The sequence below is a fragment of the Rana temporaria genome, chromosome 2, assembly GCF_905171775.1.
Source record: "Rana temporaria chromosome 2, aRanTem1.1, whole genome shotgun sequence".
In the NCBI taxonomy this organism is placed as follows: Eukaryota; Metazoa; Chordata; class Amphibia; order Anura; family Ranidae; genus Rana; species Rana temporaria.
Genome location: NC_053490.1, coordinates 75,947,464 through 75,969,894, shown reverse-complemented (window position 1 = coordinate 75,969,894; position 22,431 = coordinate 75,947,464). Strand labels below are relative to the sequence as shown.

The 22,431-nt window shown below is 41.8% G+C and overlaps 1 protein-coding gene across 4 annotated transcripts in view; it reads right to left on the bottom strand.

The window, feature by feature from the left end:
* DCLK1 (doublecortin like kinase 1) overlaps positions 1 to 22,431 on the bottom strand; it is a 477,375-nt gene that overhangs the window by 42,835 nt on the left and 412,109 nt on the right. For all 4 annotated transcript variants that reach the window (XM_040340400.1, XM_040340401.1, XM_040340402.1 and 1 more), the window contains one exon: positions 18,060 to 18,173. In XM_040340400.1, coding sequence (XP_040196334.1) covers positions 18,060 to 18,173 — 114 coding nt within the window. The remainder of the gene's footprint in view (positions 1 to 18,059; positions 18,174 to 22,431) is intronic.

Here is a 22,431-nt window from a genome sequence, read left to right as displayed (position 1 = left end):
AGTTTAGGCCGATACGTATTCTTCTACATATTTTTGGTAAAAACAAATCGCACAAATACACGTTTATTGATCGGTTTGCGCAAAAGTTATAGCGTCTACAAAATAGGGGATAGTTTTATAGCATTTTTATTAATATTTTTTTTTTACTAGTAATAGCGGCGATCGGCGATTTTGACATTATGGCGGACACATCGGACACTTTTGACACATTTTTGGGACCATTGTATTTTTTACAGCGAACAGTGCTATACAAATGCACTGGTCACTGTGAAAATGACATGGGCAGTGAAGGGGTTAACCATTAGGTGGCGCTGTTGGGGTTAAGTGTTCCCTAAGGAGTGATTCTTACTGTAAAGGGGCGTGGCTTGCTATGACACGTCACTGATTGTGTTTTCCGATGACAGGGAACACGATCAGTGACAGTGTCACTAGGCAGAACAGGGAGATGTTGGCCCAGATCCACAAAGAAATTACGCCGGCGTATCTATTGATACGCCGCGTAATTTCTACGATGCCCCGTCGTATCTTTGTTTTGTATCCACAAAACAAGATACGACTGAATGTGGGCTTGATCCGACTGGCGTACGTCTTAGTACGCCGTCGGATCTTAGGTGCATATTTACGCTGGCTGCTAGGTGGCGCTTCCGTTGATTTCCGCGATACGGCGATCCACAAACGTACGTCCGGCCGGCACATTTTTTTACGCCGTTTCCGTAAGGCTTTTTTCGGCGTAACGTTACCGCTGGGTTTATGAGGCGTACGCAATGTAAAGTATGGACGTCGGGCCAGCGTTGAATTTTCCGTCTTTTGCGTAAAACTTTCGCGAATAGGGCTTTGCAACCGCTTCTTAAAGGGAACGTACAGGTATGTCCTTTTGCCTGCTCGTGCCATGCTGCAGACGTATATCTGCGTGCGGCGGGGCGGCAAGCGGTTAATGGGTACTATATGTATTTGCTGAAAATGTTTTGGAAAAAAAAGGAAAACTAGTGCAATCACCAGATCTTAGGACTGCAATCTGCCACAAAGTGGATTTTTAATCTCATGCAGAATACTGAGAGGCTGAGCCAGCTGCCGCTCCAGGCATCTGAGTGGATCCTGGCTGTAAAGTTGAGATCTTTCCTGATCCTGGACCAACTGAGTGACATCAGCCAACAGCAGGTTTTAGTCCGCTGTCAGCTGAAAATGGGTCAGAGGAGTGCAGAAAGAACTGATCCATAGGAGAAGTATAGCCAAAATAACTTTAGCTATACTTCCCCTTTAAGCAAAAAGACCCTGAAGCTGCAATTACTCTGAAGGATCGTTAAGTAGTGTTTAGGGCACTGTAAAATGATATATGTCACTTGTGGCTGAGGTCACCTTAGCATGGCTTAAGTGCACTTTAAGGACCTTACTGCTCCGGCAGCTTGATGAATTGGGACATTTGTCTTTTAGCCTCATAATAGATGTGCTGCAGTATTAGAACCAGGAACTCTGGAGGGGAGGTCTCACAGCTGAGTTTCCAACAAATATAAAGGTCACGCCAGACAACCCTCAAGATTCTACATAAGTCTGATGCGCCACTTTTACTTGGATTTACCTAGACAGACTAAGCCATGTATTCATGTAATATCCTAAAGCCGTATTAAACACAAAACCACCTGGTGATCTGTCCAGTACATCTCCTATATTAGGGAGCCTACAGTCAGCTTGAAGGAGAAACCGAAATGGTTTGTCACAACCCTATAACTCACATGTCAAACACAAGGGCTGCAGGCCAGATCTGGCGCGCCAGACTTTGACATGTGGCCTGTGTACTCTACTACACTTCTAAACCCTGCACTCAGCACACCCCTGAGCTCTGTTCCTTGTATGTAACACACTCCTAAACCTTGATTTCTGTACACAGCGCACCCCTAAACCCTGCACTCTGTACACAGCACACCCCTTTACTCTGTACTTTGTATGTAACACACTCCTAAATCCTGCATTCTGTACACATCACACCCCTGAACTCTGTACGTAACACACTCCTAAACCCTGCACTCTGTACACAGTGCACCCCTAAACCCTTCACTCTGTACACAGCACACCCCTGAACTCTGCACTCTATACACAGCACACTCCTGAACACTGTATGTAACACACTCCTAAGCCCTGCGCTCTGTATGTTCCGCTCCCCAGATACAACTGGCCATTTGAGGGCAACCATACTGCTGATGCGGCCTGCAATTAAATTAAGTTTGACACCCCTGCTCTAACTGCTACATTTGCATGACAGCTTGTTCTGTTAAAAACAGCAAACTTCCTGGCCAGATCACAGGTGAAAACAAAAGAATGAAAGCCTAAAAAAGAAAACGAATGCAGTCATCTATCATAAGTAAAAAGTGTTTGCTTTTTGGGTTTAAAGGAGAAGTCAGCCTGAGTTTGTTTGGCGTCACTTCTCTTATGGATCACAGTAGTGCAATCGTTTTGCACTCCTGTGGCCCGTTTTTAGCAGTCTGACATCACCAATATCAGTCCAGGCACCACGTCAGAGTCTGGATCCGCCAGGTGCCTGGACTGATAACCATCTCAGCCTCTCATCGAGCTGCTGAGACGGCCAATCCCAGCCCCTCCACAGCTCAGCGCTCCAGTGAGCGTGGAGGAGCAGAGCAAGAGAGCTGCTGATTGACAGGCAGTAGCTCTCTAATACTGAGCCGTTCGATCGCTCGGTTCTCAGTGCAGAGATGCCAGGGGACAGATGCAGCATTGGACCAATGCTGCATCCACCTAGATAAGTATAAAACTGCAATAACCCCCAAACCCATTTTAATACCACTTTAATGTGGGCACTTGGGTCTGAACATTGTCCTTTATTGAGCATAAACAATGCCATATGCGGTCATTGTACAGACATATTTTCCATTTCACTAATTTAGGGCCAGATTCAGAGAAGAAGTACGCCGGCGTACTTTCAAATTTGCCGCATCGTATCTTGAGTTTGAATCCTCAAACCAAGATACGACGGCTTCTGGCTTCGATCCGACAGGCATACGGCTTCGGATCGTAGGTGTAATACTTCGGCGCCCGCTGGGTGGACTTTGCGTCATTTTCCGCGTCGGGTATGCTAATTAGCTGTTAACGGCGATCCACGAAGGTACGCGCGGTCGTCGCATTCTCTTACGTCGTCGCTAGTCGGCTTTAAAGTTATGGCTGCTATTTCATGGCTTATATTTAGACTGCCCATGTTAAAGTATGGCCGTCGTTCCCGCGTCGAATTTAAAATATTTTTTTTTTTTTTGCGTAAGTCGTCTGTGAATAGGAAAGGACGTAACGCACGTCGCCGTTCAAAAGATTACGTCGGTGCGACGTCATTTCGCGCAAAGCACGGTGGGAAATTTCAAAACGGAGCATGCGCAGTACGTTCGGCGCGGGAACGCGCCTAATTTAAATGATACACGCCCCATTTGAATTAGGCGGGCTTGCGCCGGACGGATTTACGCTACGCCGCCGCAAGTTTACAGGCAAGTGCTTTGTGAATCAAGCACTTGCCCGTAAAACTTGCGGCGGTGTAAAGTAAATGCGATACGTTACGCCGCCGCAATTCTATGTGAATCTGGCCCTTAGTGTCTACTTTTATACTGCCTACAGAAGTGGGTAAGGACCCATAGTTGGAATAATTCGATTCAACCAGTGTGATTTTCTAGATAATTGGTCCTTGTACTGACAGCTCTGTACGGTTAGTGACTGGACTACAGCGCTCTTTGCACTTTCTGATGAAATAAGCCATTAAATGCTACTTGTAATATGAAGAGTGTTGTTTGTTCTTCTAGCTTGGCTTCTGCTAGTAAAATCCGAATTATAGAAGCTCTGAGCACAAATTGTTCTCCCTGTGAATTTTACGGCTCTTTCGCAATGCCAAATTTTATTTCAATCTTTTATTTTGTGTTAACCACAAAATGAGGCTTTGTCATGTTCATAATATTGTATAACGGCTGCAAAGACCGGAGCAGAAGCACGTGTTTAAGGGCCCACAGCCTCTTTGCTGATGGAAAGTCATAGCAGAGAAAAGGTGATGTATGCCGCGTACACACGATCGGATATTCCGACATCAAAACCGTGGATTTTATTCCGACGGAATGTTCGCTCAAACTTGTCTTGCATACACACGGTCGCACAAATGTTGTCGGGAATTCCGAACGTCAAGAACGCGGTCACGTACTACACAGCGACGAGCCGAGAAAATTAAGTTCAATGATTCCGAGCATGCGTTGAATTGATTGTGAGCATGCGTAGGATTTTTGTGCATCGGAATTGCATACAGACAATCGGAATTTCCGATAAGAACTTTTATTGTCGGAAAATTGAGAACCAGCTCTCAAACATTCCGACAGCAAATGTCCGATGGAGCATACACACATTCAGAATATCCAACCAAAAGCTCACATCGAACATTTGTTGTCGGAAATTCCGACCGTGTGTATGCGGCATTAGGCATATGAATGTATGTATAGATAATGCAGTTGATTTACTAAAGAAATAGAGCATGTTCCCACGTAAGGTGCTTGTTAACGGAGCTCAGTCAAGTAGGTGAAGCTACATTAACCACTTAAGCCCCGGACCAATATGCAGCTAAATGCCCAGAGGTGTTTTTACAATTTGGCACTGCGCTGCTTTAACTGGTAATTGCGCGGTAATGCAATGTTGTACCGAAACGAAATTTGCGTCCTTTTCTTCCCACAAATAGAGCTTTCTTTTGGTGGTATTTGATCACCTCTGCGGTTTTTATTTTTTGTGCTATAAACAGAAATAGAGCGACAATTTTGAAAAAAATGCAATATTTTTTACCTTTTTCTATAATAAATATCCCCCCAAAAATATATATAAAAAAAATTTCCTCAGTTTAGGCCGATACGTATTCTTCTACATATTTTTGGTAAAAAAAATCGCAATAAGCGTTTATCGGTTGGTTTGCGCAAAATGTATAGCGTTTACAAAATAGGGGATAGTTTTATTGCATTTTTATTAAAAAAAATTTTTTTACTACTAATGGCGGCGATCAGCGTTTTTTTTCGTGACTGCGACATTATGGCGGACACTTCGGACAATTTTGACACATTTTTGGGACCATTGACATTTTCACAGCAAAAAATGCATTTAAATTGCATTGTTTATTGTGAAAATGACAGTTGCAGTTTGGGAGTTAACCACAGGGGGAGCTGAAGGAGTTATGTTTCACCTAGTGTGTGTTTACAACAGTAGGGGGGTGTGGCTGTAGGTCTGATGTAATCGATCGTGTCTCCCTATAAAAGGGATGACACGATTGATGCAGCCGCCACAGTGAAGCACGGGGAAGCCGTGTTTACATACGGCTCTCCCCGTTCTTCAGCTCTGGGGAGCGATCGCGAGGGGGTGGCTAGAAACGAATAGCCGCCCCCTCATCCCACACGATTAACGACCGCCGTATGTACCGGGGGGGGGGGGCGATCGGACCCCCGACCCACGTCTACGCAGCGACGTGCACGCACGTCGTTCTGCCTGTCCGTGCCATTTTGCTGACGTATATGTACATGCGGCGGTCGTTAAGCGGTTAAAGGGTTTGTAAAGGAAATTTTTTTCTTATCTTAATAGCTTCCTTTACCTTAATGCAGTGCTGTTTTCATCCAAAAAGAAGGTACAGCGCTGATGTGAATGAAACGAATTGTGAGTGAACAATACAATTATGAAAAATAATCAGTGACTGAATAAATAAATTAGATATTGATAAAAATAGTTCATAAAAATATCCAAGAGTGAATGTACTGATCCTTCACCAATCAAGAATTAAGTATAAGTGACAAAAATAGCAAATGTAAATCAGTGAAAAAAAAGAGTCCAATGATAAAAAAGGCAAAATTCTTATTTCTTTATCTTCCACCAAGTATAACACCCGTGTGATGGTATTCCAATCTGCTTACCAGATTAACTGACCGTGATTGCGGTCAGATAAAGCCCAGAGATCTTTTAGAGTCCTCTCAAGTGGACTAAATGGCAACAGGTTATACAGATCATCTACTGCTCCAAAGCTCCAGAGGGAATAGGGATACGCTCATATATTCAAACAGAAGAAGAAACGAGAAAAAGCTCCATGGTGAAGTACTGTATGTAAGGTTGGTTTATTAAGGGAATGATAACACTTACAATTCAGATGATATAGACAGGCTTGTCACAAATCCCAGCGTGTGCAACGCGAACTGACAATCGAATCCTAGGTAGCTGTGTTCAGTGTGTATAGCTCTCTCCGTACAAGCGATGACAAGGTACGCTTTAGGCCACTCCCTTTTGGAGTGGCCTAAAGCGTACCTTGTCTTCGCTTGTACGGAGAGAGCTATACACACTGAACACAGCTACCTAGGATTCGATTGTCAGTTCGCGTTGCACACGCTGGGATTTGTGACAAGCCTGTCTATATCATCTGAATTGTAAGTGTTATCATTCCCTTAATAAACCAACCTTACATACAGTACTTCACCATGGAGCTTTTTCTCGTTTCTTCTTCTGTTTGAATATATGAGCGTATCCCTATTCCCTCTGGAGCTTTGGAGCAGTAGATGATCTGTATAACCTGTTGCCATTTAGTCCACTTGAGAGGACTCTAAAAGATCTCTGGGCTTTATCTGACCGCAATCACGGTCAGTTAATCTGGTAAGCAGATTGGAATACCATCACACGGGTGTTATACTTGGTGGAAGATAAAGAAATAAGAATTTTGCCTTTTTTATCATTGGACTCTTTTTTTTCACTGATTTACATTTGCTATTTTTGTCACTTATACTTAATTCTTGATTGGTGAAGGATCAGTACATTCACTCTTGGATATTTTTATGAACTATTTTTATCAATATCTAATTTATTTATTCAGTCACTGATTATTTTTCATAATTGTATTGTTCACTCACAATTCGTTTCATTCACATCAGCGCTGTACCTTCTTTTTGGTTGTAATTTTTTTGCTTTGGGTATTTAGAGCAATAGGTACCAGCTGCTTTTGTCACTTATTATTTTCACAATTTTTTCATCACGTATTAGCGCAGTGTTTTCCTTTGGTTTTTTTCCTTAGGATTTTTTTACATTAGTGCTGTTTTCATGTCCTCATGATAACCACAGTACTGGGAGCTTTCTCTCTGTGGTCACTAATCAAGGAGGTGTGATTACTGTGGGCTAGATTCAGATAGGTTAGCGGATCTTTAGATCCGCGTAACCTATCTGATTTACGATCCGCCGGCACAAGTTTTTGAGCCAAGTTCTTTATTCAGAAAGCACTTGCCTCTAAAGTTGCGCCGGCGGATCGTAAATCCCCTGGCGGAATTCAAATTCCGCGGCTAGGGGGCGTGTAGAATTTAAATCAGGCGCGTCCCCGCGCCGAACAAACTGCGCATGCGCCGTCCGCTAAATTTCCCAGCGTGCATTGCTCCAAATGACGTCGCTAGGACGTCATTGGTTTCGACGTGAACGTAAATTACGTCCATCCGTATTTGCGAACGACTTACGCAAACAACGTAAAAAATTCTAAATTCAACCCGGGAACGACGGCCATACTTAACATAGGATACGCCGCATATAGCAGGGGTAACTATACGCCGGAAAAAGCCGAACGCAAACGACGTAAAAAAAATGCGCCAGGCGGTCATTCGTTTCTGAATTCGGCGGAAATCCTCATTTGCATATTCGTCGCGTAAAAAAAATGAAACGCCACCTAGCGACCGGCCTGGAATTGCAGCCTAAGATCCGACGGTGTAAGTCACTTACACCTGTCGGATCTTAGGGAGATCTATGCAGAACCTGATTCTATGAATCAGGCGCATAGATACGACGAACGGAACTCAGAGATTCGACGGCGTATCAGGAGGTACGCCGTCGTATCTCTATCTGAATCTGGCCCTGTGTGTCTAAAACCCCACAGCACCAATCAGTTTAGTTTTCCAAACCATCACTGCCCTGTATTGGCTCTGTACATCACAGAAGCAGGAAACTCTTTACCACGTGATCAGCCGTGTCCAATCACGGCTGATCACGATGTAAACAGGAAGAGAAGAGCCGTTGATGGCTCTTCCTCACTCGCGTCTGACAGACGCGAGTATAGGAGAGTCGATCAGCGGCTCTCCTCAGAGGGGGGGTTTGCGCTGATTGTTTATCAGCCCAGCCCCCCCTCAAATCGCCACACTGGACCACCACGGAAGCCCACCCTGGACCACCAGGGTGGGCCCAAAAAAAAAGCATTGAAAAAAAAAAAAAAAGCTTTTAAAAAAAAAAAAGATGCCAATCAGTGCCCACAAATGGGCACTGACTGGCAACATGGGTAGATCAGTGCCGCCCCACAATGTCCATCAGTGCCACCCCAAGTGTCCATCAGTGCCACCCCACAGTGTCCATCAGTGCAACCCCACAGTGCCCATCCATGCCCAGTGCCCACCTATCAGTGCCCATCTGTGCCACCCATAAGTATCCATCAGTGCCACCCATAAGTGCCGCCCATGAGTGCCCATCTGTGCCGCCTATGAGTGCCCAGTGCTGCCCATGAGTGCCCATCAGTGCCGCCAATGTGTGCCCACCAGTGCCGCCTATGTGTGCCCATCAGTGCCGCCTATGTGTGCCCATCAGTGCCGCATATGTGTACCCATCAGTGCCGCATACCAGCGCCACCAATCAGTGCCACCTCATCTGTGCCCGTCAGTACTACCTCATCAATGTCCATCAGTGCCATCTCATCGGTGCCCATCAGTGCCGCCATATCAGTGCCCGTAATTGAAAGAGAAAACGTACTTATTTACAAAAAAATTAACAGAAAAAAATAAAAACGTAATTTTTTTTCAAAAGTCAAAAGTCTTTTTTTAGTTGTTGCGCAAAAAAAAAAAAAAATCGCAGAGGTGATCAAATACCACCAAAAGAAAGCTCTATTTGTGGGGAAAAAAGGACGCCAATTTTGTTTGGGAGCCACGTCGCACGACCGCGCAATTGCCATTCAAAGTGTGACAGTGCTGAAAGCTGAAAATTGGCTTGGGCGGGAAGGTGCGTAAGTGCCTGGTATGGAAGTGGTTAAGGTCATCCCATTTTGGTAAAACAAAAATCCTTATTTTTATTCCCTTGCACATGTTTGAGTATCCAAAGTGAACATGGATAAACTTTATCTTTTTTTTACTAAACTAAGTGAGCAGCCCCTACTCCTTTAGTAAATCAACCCTGATGCATAACATTGTATACACTCACTGGCCACTTTGTTAGGTACACCTTTTCAAATCCTTGGTAACACAAACTGCTATTCAGCCAATCACGTGGCAGCAACTCAATGTATTTAGGCATCTAGTTGTGGTGCAGATGACTTGCTAAAGTTCAAACCAAGCATCAGAATGGGGAAGAAATGGGATTTAGATGACTTTGCACGTGGCATGATTGTTGATGTCAGATGCACTGCTCTGAGTATTTCAAAAACTGCTGATCTACTGGGATTTTCAGGCACAACCATCTCTAGGGTTTACAGGGAATGGTCCGAAAAAGAGAAAATATCCAGTGGGCGGCAGTTATGTGGAGAAACATGCCTTGTTGATGTCAGAGGTCAGAGGAGAATGGGCAGACTGGTTTGAGATTAAGAAAGGCAACAGCAACTCAAATAACCACTTGTTACACCCAAGGTATGCAGAATACCATCTCTGAACCACACATCAAATCTTGGAGCAGATGGGCTACAGCAGCAGAAGACCACACCGGGTGCCACTTCTGTCAGCTATGAACAGGAACCTGAGGCTACAATTCACACAGGCTCACCAACATTGGACAATAGAAGATTGGAAAAACATTGCCTGGTCTGCTGAGTTTCTATTTTAGCTGCCACATTCAGATGGTAGGTTCAGAATTTGGCGTAAACAACATGAAAGCATGGATCCATCCTGCCTTGTATCAATGGTTCAGGCTGGTGGTGGTGTAATGGGTTGGGGGATATTTTCTTGGCACACTTTGGACCCCTTAGTACCAATTGAGCATCGTTTATACACCACAGCCTCCCTGAGTATTATTGCTGACCTTGTCCATCCCTTTATGACTACAGTGTTCCCATCTTCTGATGACTCCTTCCAGCAGGATAATGCACCATGTCACAAAGCTCAAACCCTCTCACCACTGGTTTCTTGTACATGACAATGAGGTCACTGCACTCCAATGGCCTCCACAGTCACCAGATCTCACCCAATAGAACACCTTTGGGATGTGGTGGGAGATTCGCATCATGGATGCACAGCCCACAAATCTGCAGCAACTGTGTGACGCTATCATGTCAATGTGAACCAAAATCTCTGAGAAATGTTTCCAACACCTTGTTGAATCTATGCTACAAAGAATTAAGGCAGTTCTGAAGGCAATGGGGAGTCCAACCCGATACTAGCAAGGTGTACAGTTGCAATAAAAAGTATGTGAACCCTTTTGGAATTATATGGATTTCTGCACAAATTGGTCATAAAATGTGATCTGATCTTCATCTAAGTCACAACAATAGACAATCACAGTCTGCTTAAACTAATAACACACAAAGAATTAAATGTTACCATGTTTTTTATTGAACACACCATGTAAACATTCACAGTGCAGGTGGAAAAGGTATGTGGACACTTGGATAACTGGTTGAACCTTCTTTGGCAGCAATAACTTCAACCAAACGTTTCCTGTAGTTGCAAACCAGACTTGCACAATGGTCAGGAGTAATTCCTGACCATTCCTCTTTACAGAACTGTTTCAGTTCAGCAATATTCTTGAGATGTCTGGTGTGAATGGCTTTCTTGAGTTCATGCCACAGCATCTCAATCGGGGTGAGGTCAGGACTCTGACTGGGCCACTCCAGAAGGCGTATTTTCTTCTGTTTAAGCCATTCTGTTGTTGATTTACTTCTATGCTTTGGGTCTTTGTCCTGTTGCAACACCCACTTTCTGTTGAGCTTCAGCTGGTGGACAGATGGCCTAAAGTTCTCCTGCAAAATGTCTTGATAAACTTGGGAATTCATTTTTCCTTCGATAATAGCAATCTGTCCAGGCCCTGACGCAGAAAAGCAGCCCCAAACCATGATGCCCCCACCACCAAACTTCACAGTTGGGATGAGGTTTTGATGTTGGTGTGCCGTGTCTCTTTTTCTCCACACATAGTGTTTTGTGTTTCTTCCAAACAACTCAACTTTGGTTTTATCTGTCCACAGAATATTTTGCCTGTACTGCTGTGGAACATTCAGGTGCTCTTGTGCAAACTGTAAACGTTCAGCAATGTTTTTTTTTGGACAGCATTGGCTTCCTCTGTGGTATCCTCCCATGAAATCCATTCTTGTTTAGTGTTTTACGTATCGTCGATTCACTAACAGGGATGTGGGCATATGCCAGAGACTTTTGTAAGTCTTTAGCTGACACTCTAGGATTCTTCTTCACCTCATTGAGCAGTCTGCGCTGTGCTTTTGCAGTCATCTTTACAGGACGGCCACTTCTAGGGAGAGTAACAGCAGTGCTGAACTTTCTCCATCCATAGACAATTTGTCTTACCGTGGATTGATGAACAGCAAGGCTTTTGGAGATACTTTTCTAACCCTTTCCAGCTTTATGCAAGTCAACAATTCTTAATCGTAGGTCTTCTGAGAGCTCTTTTGTGCAAGACATCATTCACATCAGGCAATTCTTCTTGTGAAAAGCAAACCCAGAACTGGTGTGTGTTTTTTATAGGGCGGGGCAGCTGTAACCAACACCTCCAATCTCATCTCATTGATTGGACTCCAGTTGGCTGACACCTCACTCCAATTAGCTCTTGGAGATGTCATTAGTCTAGAAGTCCACATACTTTTTCCACCTGCACTGTTAATGTTTACATGGTGTGTTCAATAAAAACATGGTAACATTTAATTATTTGTGTGTTGTAGTTTAAGCAGACTGTGATTGTCTATTGTTGTGAATTAGATGAAGATCAGATCACATTTTATGACCAATTTGTGCAGAAATACATATCATTCCAAAAGGGTTCACATACTTTTTATTGCAAATGTACCTAAAAGAGTGGCCAGTGAGTGTACTTTAAAGGTAGGATTTGTAACAAATACCTTTTACTCAAAATACCTATGAAAATGATATATGTAGCACGCAAAAGTGCTCTTTTGCATTCAAGACATCGGAGAAAAATGATACAGCGCTTACATAAAAAATAACTTCCCCCTTCCCATTTTAGCACTGCATATGATCTGTACAGTAGTAACCATATATATTGTCAAGGGACTTAGATCTGTAAGATGTCTTTATTGAGATGTGTAAATTTATAGCATTCACGAATCCTGCAGAGAACTATAATTAATCTGGAATGCATGGTATTGAGTTACACTGTAGCTGGTAAATCATACATAAAAGTAATTGGTACCAGCCGTGATTTTCTTTGCATTGATACCAACTGCTTCTGACATCGTCTGGATTTGACACATCCACATCTGCTACAAATAGTGGATTCCCAAGACACAGGCTGGAGGTCACTGTCCATGCCTTCTCTTATGCAAACTTGTGAGCTAATAGAGTTTTACCCCAGAGTTGCTTTGTAGGCATTTTAACTCAACGATGCTTGGCAGACTTTCTTTATCCGTTTATGTAAGAAACAAAGGTTTGAAGTAACCCATAATAACTAATCAGATATCGTCTTTCATTAATTTAACAGTAATGTGCTAAATACAGATATCTGGTTGAAATCGGAAACGGCACATCGATGATTTTTACACTAGACAGAGAGACTTGGAATGTTATGGGTTTAAATAATACAATTAGTGCCATTTGTTCTGCCCAACTTTCATGGAATTTAAATGTTGTGTATTGAACTGCATGAGGTTTTCTGTAATGCGCTGAGAGCTAGTGGTGGTTTTTGGCCACTACAATGTATTTACTAATGTGATTTTGGTATCTTCCTCTGTCCTCCTGTTTATTGCTAGTAAGGCCTCGTACACACGACCGAGTTTCTCTGCAAAAACCAGCAAGAAACTTTCTGGGATTTTTTTTTTGCCGAGGAAACCGGTCGTGTGTACATTTTTCGACGAGGAAACTGTCGAGGATCCCGTCGAGCCAAAAAGAGAGCATGTCTTATTTTTCCTCGACAGGAATGGAGAAACTTGCCTTGTCGAGTTCCTCGACAGCCTAACAAAGAACTCGACGGGGAAAATGATGTATCATGTGTACGAGGCTTTTGTCCTAGCTAGACCTAGACCCTCCCCATGTTCCCTCAGTCATTGTTAATTATTTGCAGACAAAGAGCTTAGGTAAAGGCATTGTCTTCTTACACTTCAAAAGACTGGAAACACATCCTCTTTACTGCAATTACCAAAAATAATCAACAAAACAAAATAGATATGGGCTCCAACCCCACCCCTGTACTCAAATAATGTGTAGTCACAGACTACTATGACTACACATTATTTGAGAACAGGGCCGTGGGGTTGGAGCCCATACCTATTTTTTTTTTTGTATATATTTTTTGGTATGTTGGTTAGTGGAGGGCTCCCCCAACAGGGGATTTAGGTAAAGTGTGCTAACCTTTTAGGGGCCTGACGAAGGGGCCCTGCGTGGCTGCAAAACGTAGCACTCTCTTTGTGTTGTGATCATGCAATAAATCATCCGCTTGGACGCTATTTTCGTTGTTCCATGGTGTGGTGGAAAATATCTTAACTCTAACCTTATAGGACTCCATAATGTGATTTTCTATGTGCTTTACTGCAATTAGCTGAAATAAAATTGTGTTGGATTCAACTTCAACTTGTCTAAGCTGTTTGTGGATGGTGCCAAGTCAGCAGATGATCATATTGTCTGGCCATAGGGGGTCTAAGTAGCGTACAGCGCCATTTAAACAGAACACCCCTAAGATACCCTTTGTGTCCACACAAAAACCTGACTATCTTTATAGACATCTTTGTTCTACAGTTTACACATAGTAGGGTTATTTTCATGTTTCTTATCTCTTTTGGTGACTGCCATTGCAAGGTCTTCCTGGGTTCACAGGTCTGTATTTCTGCCACAATCATTACATAGAAGCCTTACTTTCCCTGTTGGAATTTTAAAATGTGTCGCGGAGAAGGTGGCAAGAGGAGTGTGTGCAGAAACACTCAAACTCCAAGAAGCATGGCAACAGAGCCAGGAACATGTCTTGCTGTTGATAGCCTCCGTCTATTACTGAAATGCCACTTTGGATAGGCCAGCGCTTTGAGCTTAACATTTTATCTCTACAAAGCTGGGATTTAAAGTCCTGACTCCTATGGAGAACCACAACCTTTAACTGAACAATTGTCTACAAGTTCCCCACCACAAAGAATGACAAATATTATGAAAGGTACTCTACAACTGAATTATTCTGATTATCGGGGATTATCAGGATATTGGACCACACAGCAGGGCAAGCCTTTTAAACTGCCATTAATATAAAGGGAGGGGCTATATATTTAGAAACAATGTAAAACTGCAGGGATATCTTCTAGAGCAGCCCTTTCAACCTTGGTGTGCCTTCAGGTTTTTTCAAGGGTGTCTTGGCAAAATACCTAAAGATTGCCCTAAAACTATATACAAGCCAGTGGGTGGACCAAGCCTGCCTTTTAGCCACACAAAACCACAGGTTTTCATCGTGCACCACTACATAGTGTTCTTGTATGCCCCTCACCTGCCTTTGTCCATAAGCACTGGGCAAGGGAGAAGATAAACATTGGAATACTAGTCATTACCAGTGTGCAAAGGTGTATTTGTGTTGGACAAATAAATCACTTCTAATGTTGGGTGTCCTATGTGTGTGGATGCTGTTATAATATGTAAAACTACTTGTTTAGTTTTCTGCATTATTGTGCATCATTTTATAGTGTGGCTTGACTGAAAAAAAAGTTTGAGAAACACAGTTCTAGAGAATTCTATATGCACTTTCCACTAGTTTAATAGGTTCATTAGGCAACTTGATATATCTCATCCCTAGTGAGTGACAAGCAATATACCTTAAGAGATGAAAGGACACTCATTTGGTATTCCACCCTTTAAAAAATAATCCTATATCCAGTGGACAATGCCATATCAATAGAGATTAAGCTAATGTTTTAACTGCTTTATGGATTTGGAATCTCTTTTTGGATAGGCTCTCTATGTGCCTACCCTGCATGTCACCTACAGACATATATTGTCCGTATACCCTGTGGCATATAATCGTCTGCAGGCAGCAACATACATCTATCTGCGAAAGCTACTTATTTTTTGTTTGCCACTGTAAATGCTTGAAATTAAAGGAGAAATATTAGCTGGTGATAGTTTTGGTTGAAGATGGCTAAACATTTTAGGCAGAAAACTCTACCATGCTCAAGGAGATAAAGAGCAATGTGCAAAGAATAGTAACCCATAAGATTACTCCTGATTGCACAGCTTTAAACTAAAAACTGACTGGTGGCTGACTGCTATGAGTGACCACTTTGAATATCCTGACCGCTCTTTAGAATGTGATCACCTTCCACCAGATCATGCGCCATTGTATTTGGCCAGTAGGATCTAGTAACTCTGTATCCTAGTCAGTTTAATGAAATATTATAACTGCTTCAGCCAAGGGGAAGTCAAGTTCTTGAAACATTATTGGATTACTTACATGGTGTAGATGTGGATCGTCTTAATATTTAGCATTAAATATTACAACAGTAAAATAACAATAGGTGAACCACAAGTATAAATAAACGTATCCAGATTAAAATCATGATAAAAAGCTGTCCACCTAAATTAGGTAAGCATTTACGAAACACATAATCAGTAAAACATCCAATATTAGTATCCGGAAAGAACTTTTGTCTTTGTTACAGCACTCCAGTGGCTAAAGAAGAGCAAATAATAATAACACAAAAAAGAAATGCGTAATTGGTTTGTTAGGAAGTGCCCAAACCCTCTCATGGACAAGCGTGCTGGCGGTCCTTTGATACGCTATAGAGTGCTGTTGCTTTCAGTCACTATCCATGTAAGCAATGAGAACATAATACATATGAGCAATGAGCAGAGAGTATGCAATGTGCATGTGTGCAAAGAATAATCACCAAGAAGCATGCAAGTAAGAAGATGTGCATAGTATTAGGATAAATAGAAAGCCAACCACTTAAGCAATAACGAAAAATAAAAGAATGAGAACAGGTATATTTCATGCGTCTAAAGCCACTTCATAATAAAAATAAAATGCATCGCTAATACAGAATGGTTTCTATAATTCGGTAACAGCACGGTTTATATGTGTGAACCCCAGGATTGGCATATGCTAGGGGGAAAATCTTTTTAATTATTTGGTCTTATTTAACAGGACCATTCATAATAGCTACTAATTTCTAATTGGTTGCTATGGGTTTCTGCATTTTCCTCTCTTTAATTACATAAGCCTCTACTGGAAACTAGGAAAATGACATGTGAAAGGATTACTGGTATTGATGATTATTTTAAAGCATCGGCTTACTTACATTAATAAAAAAAGACTCAAATCTTTTTAAAGGATTTTAGATCTTTTGTACTTGACCATGGAACAAAATATGCTAATCTGATCCTCTCTCTTGGAGGAAAGATAGATATATATTTTCCTATTACTTACAAAGAGGCTTCCCACAGCTTGGTAACTTTCACTGGGGGAATGTGGATTGTGTGGGGTAGTTTTTAAGGGATGTGTCATAGGCACTCAAATTAGTGACTATGGCAGCCCCTCTCCTAACAACCATTCTGACAGTGCAAGGGATTTTGGATAGGGGCTCAGGCACCACACATCTCAACCTTTTCCAAAAGGAAGGTAATTAGCAAAATGTGGATAGAAATTAAAGTGTATGTATAGACAAAAAAATTCAGGTTTTAAAATAAAATGGGGAAGGGTTAAAATCCCCATCCATTAATATCTTTGATATCTCATTCCCTTTGGAGAGAATTTCCTTTAGTTCCTGAAGTGCAACAGGAAGTGAGAGAACATCTCAACAAACTGAGAGGATTTCCCCTTTATGACAGCTGTCATCAGAACAAGTGTCCCTGTTGGAAGTTTTCCCTTCTATTCCTGTTCTGCTAACAATTCAAAATTGTGGATTTCCCATCACTTTCTGTAATAACGGTCACCAGGACAAATAAAGAGAATAAAACTCCATAAAGGAGTCATAGGAAGCAATACAAATCTCTTCTATCCCCCCCCCCCCTTTTCAAAACTAAAAAAATAAATGTTTTACCTATACATTTACTTTAACTAACCTGGAGAACCTTTTTCAGCTACGTAGAGTGTATGTTTTTGATGACTGTAACAAACATGATATCTAGGCTAAAATAGAGATATCAATAATGTTTTTTTTTTTTTTTTTTTAAATCTGCAGACCAGCCAAATTGGTAACATATTTAAAGCTTGTGGTTAAATTTATAATTTTAAATATTATTTTAACATAAGCACTTTTAAATAATTATTTAACAATGTAGTACTTTATAAATGAAAGTATCATTGTCATTATATATTATCATTGCTGAAATATTATTATATAATCAATGGCAAAAAATATTATCAAATAACTTTTAAAGACTGGCTATCAATGCATGATATTAAAAGGCAACTTCACCTATGACACCATTTTCATTTTTGGTAGAATGTGGCCGGTTTTGATTCCATGCCTGGAATCAAGATAATGCCCACATCTGTGGAAATGAATTTCTCTATATATTCCTATGGAGAATCCACCTCTATGTGTAGCACACCGGAATGTCTAAGCTCTAGTGGCTTCTCCACAGGACTTTATAAAAGCTGCTGCTGATGAAAATCTGCCAGAAAGATTGGGCTTGACCGGTCTAGACAAAGAGACAGGCCCACTCCACCAAAAATGGACAAATCTCATTGGTGGCTGAAGGCAACGTGGGCACTTTCCATAATTAGTATAGTGTAAGCTGCCTGCATGTCCATAACCCAGTGATATTGTTTAAGAAATGTTACTTTTAAATGAAAATAAACAACTGTTACTTTGATAAAAAAAACTATAATTTACAAAACATTAAGTAAAGCTGTAAAAGCTGTTAAAAAAATAAAAACAAAGTTATAGAAAGGCCATGTTTGGTGGGTATGCTTACTGCAATGACGGAGACTCCGGCTGTAGTGCTGTTTGGCTTTGGACCTGTATTGAAATGCTTCTTTATCTTTCCAGCCACTGACAGTGGGTACTCATTTTCCGGGAGACCATCATCCTGCAGGTATAGAAAGAGTTATTATAATTTAGTTGATTCTGTTTTCTGTGCAGGAAAATCAAAGAATTGTGGAACAATTATGAAACAATGCACAAATGTTTTTTTTTATTCTTTTAATCATTTTTGATGGTATTGGTGAGTAAATAGCAGTTTGGCTCCTTCTATTTAAAGATGCACTTAAACCTTGCCCATTGAGGGCAAAGTGACTTGCATGGACCATTAGGACACATGTTTTTGCAAAGGGCCTCCAGCCCAAGCTCCTGATACTCACCTAGTCAGCACTCTTTCACAACTCCTAACTTAGTCTTAACCAGCACTAAAATCCCTAGTATCACTTAGGTCTTGTACACACGATCAGTCCAAACTGATGAAAACGAACTGAAGTTCAGTTTCATCAGTCCAAACCTACCGTGTGTATGCCCCATCGGACTTTTGTCCTTCAGACCAAAGTTTTAGAACTTGCTTTAAAATCGGACTGATGGACGCCTGACCGATCGGTCAAAACTGATGGTTAGTACGCAAAAGCATCGGTTCAAAACCCACACATGCTCAGAATCAAGTCGACGCATGCTTGGAAGCATTGAACTTCGTTTTTTTCAGCACGTCGTTGTGTTTTACGTCACTGCGTTGGACTCGATCGGTTTTTGAAACGATGGTGTGTAGGCACATCAGACCATCAGACCATCAGTCCATCAGACCATCAGTCCGTTTTCAGTTTGGACTGATCGTGTGTACAAGCCCTAAGTGTTGGAAGCTATGGGAAAAGGTGGCACTCCTTGCTAGGTCATTTGACAGTGCTCAGGCCTAGAGATTGGGCACTAGATCTAAAACAGGGGACAAGGTTACATGCTCTCCCATACCCTAAAGCAATAGGTTTTGTTGCCAAACAGAACAGAGAAAGGAGCAATGCGGAAGAACTGACATGATGAATATAACAGGAGGCCCATAATAAAGACACTACCATGTTGCCCTGAATGGACAAGGTGACAAAGGGTTTGATTTACTAAAGACAAATAGACTGTGTACTTTGCCAGTGCAGTTGCAGTTTCTCCAGAGCTTAGTTTATGTAGTGAAGCTTCACTTAGTAAGGAATACCCAATCAACGTCTCAATAAATATCTTATACCACAACAGTTAGAAATGTGGAGCTAAGGGCTCATGACAAACGTTTCCATACCTGGTCACTACAGATAATCATTTACTCACTTCACGCAAAATCACATACCTGTACATAATTTTGCTGAAGTGATTGTACTTTGGTGATGCCTGCAGCTACAGGCATCACCCAGTCCTTTTTTATAGAACCGACGGTCGGCATTCTTGTAATAACAACCGCTCGGCTGTTATTACAAGGAGCCGGAGGAGATTTCCCACCTCCCGCTGCCTTCAGTCGCTCTGTCTGGGTCTCCTGTCCCTATCCACCATCTGGCATGCCCGCCGGCTAGCCGGAGTCCCGAACAAAGCCAGATTCAGCTTTGATCGGGTCGCCGATGTAGAAAAACAGAAGTGACGCCATAACGGTAGCCAGCGGCACTATTTAAAAAAAATGGATATCTGCTGCACTATCTTTTAAAGCCTGATTTTAACTTCAATCTGTGAGTATAATGATTGATTTTATTATTTGAATAAATTCATTTTATCAGTATCACACTAGGTCGGTGCGCCCTCCGCTCTTTTCTCTTTAAAATAGAGATCTTGCCATTTTGAGAACTTTGAAATGCAGAGGAGGGGTTTGGGGCCTTTTAAATAATAATATATATATTTTTGTGTGCTCACGTGCCAAAGGAAACACATACGTAAGTTACGCCGGCAAATGTAAACAGTGTTCAAATCACACACGTGTGGTATGGCCACCATCGTTAGAGCAAGTGCAAGAATTCTAGCAGAAGACATCCTCTGTAACTCTAAACAGGTAACCATTAAAATGTTTTAAACTGTTGCCTATGGAGGTTTTTATGTACCATAGTTTGTCGCCATTCCACGCAAATACAGTGTGACATAAAATATTGCCATAACCACCATTTTATTCTCTAGGGTCTCTGCTATAAAATAAATATATAATGTTTGGGGTTCTAAGTAGTTTTCTAGCAAAACATACATATTTTAACTTGTAAACAACAAATGTCAGAAATAGGCCTGGTCTTGAAGTAGTAAAAATAGACACAATGGGCCAGATTCTCAGAGGAGATACGCTGTCGTATCTCTGAGTTGTGCCGTCGTATCTATGCGCCTGATTCATAGATTCATGTTTACGCTGGCCGCTAGGGGCGTGTACGCTGATTTACGCTTTGAAATATGTAAATCAGCTAGATACGCAAATTCACGAACGTACACCCGGCCGACGCAGTACAGATACGCCGTTTACACTAGGCTTTTCCCGGCGTAAAGTTACCCCTGCTATATGAGGCGTATATGCGGCGTACCAATGTTAAGTATAGTCGTCGTTCCCGCGACGAAATTTGAAAATTTTACGTTCGTTTGCGTAAGTCGTCCGTGAAAGGGGCTGGACGTAATTTACGTTCACGTCGAAACCAATACGTCCTTGCGGCGTATTTGGAGCAATGCACACTGGGATATGTCCACGGACGGTGCATGCGCCGTTTGTGAAAAACGCCAGTCACGTCGGGTCATGGCTATTTTACATAACACACGACACGACCCCCTGTACCAAATTTGAATTAGGCGGGCTTACGCCGGCCGATTTACGCTACGCCGCCGCAACTTACGGAGCAAGTGCTTTGAGAATACAGCACTTGCCCGTCTAAGTTGCGGAGGCGTAACGTAAATCACATACGTTAAGCCTGCGCAAAGATACGCCGCTGTACGAGAATCTGGCCCAATAAATATAGCATTATATTATTTCTCAAGACCTCCTGCTCTCTAGCTCTCTTATCACCTGCTCCCACGCTCGTCTCCAGGACTTTTCCAGAGCCTCTTTAAGCCTATGAAACTCCTTACCCCAATCGGCCTGTCTATCTCCTACTCTATTAGCTTTTAGAGGATCCCTGAAAACCCTCCTCTTCAGAGAAGCCTATCCTACCCACACCTAACAACTGTATTTTCATTTTGTTTCTGATCATCCCCAACAGCTACTACCCTTTCTCCCATTTGACCCTCACTTCTAGATTGTAAGCTCTAACGAGCAGGGCCCTCTGATCCCTCCTGTATTGAATTGTATTGTAACTGTACTGTCTTCCCTAATGTTGTAAAGCGCTGCAAAAACTGTTGGCGCTATATAAATAATGTTTAATAATAATAATAATAATCATAAAAAAATCAACACTGTCAGATTCAGCAGTAACATATAAAGACCGATCTAGAGGAGTAGAAATGTTATTTAAAATCAAATACAATTTAAATGTGAAAATTAAAGTGTATCTAAAGGCAAATCCTGTTCTTTTTTTTTTACGTTTTGGATAGAGTAGGGATGGGTTAGAAGGCTCAGGTTTTTTTGCTGCTGTGTCCCCAATGTGGAGATTAGGCCCCATGCACACGAGAAGCAAATGCAAACACATGTAAACTCAAGTTTTCAAAGGCAAAAACCGGCATTTAAAACGCCAGTTTTTGCCACAAATTTTACAGCGTTTTGCCGCATTTAGCGGCGTTTTACCGCGTTTGCGGCTATCAGCGTTTATAACAAAGACATTGTAGACCCTCCCAAAGCTTTGAAACGCAAAAACTTTTGCGTCTGAACCCAAAATTTTGCTTCTGAAAAAACGAGCCTAAACCCAACTGCTTTAAAACGCAAAAAAACATGAATGTGTGCATGGACACATAGGATAACATTAAATGAGTTCAGGGGCAGTTGAAAAAAATGCCCAAATGCCTCTGAACTCGAGTTTACCAGCGTCTCGTGTGCATGGGGCCTTACCCACTCAATGTGGTTTCTTTACTAAATGCAAATAGATTTTGCACTTTTCAAGTGCAGTTGCACTCTGCAAAGGGCATTTGTTTTTAGAGCTTAGTATATGAGGGAAGGTTCTGCTGACTTCTATCATCCAATCATGTGCAAGCAAAAATGCTGTTTTTTTTTCCTTGCATGTGATTGTGTATTTTTTGCAAAGTGAAGCTTTATCTCATTTACTAAGCTCTGGAGCAACTGCACTTGCAAAGTGCAAAGTCTATTTGTCTTTAGCAAATCCACCCCTAAATACCTTGGCGTCCATCATTTCTGGAACTGATAGTAACAGGAAATCAAACTTTTTTTTTTCCACTTGAATGGGAACACTATTTTTTTTTATCTCTATTTCTCGATCTCT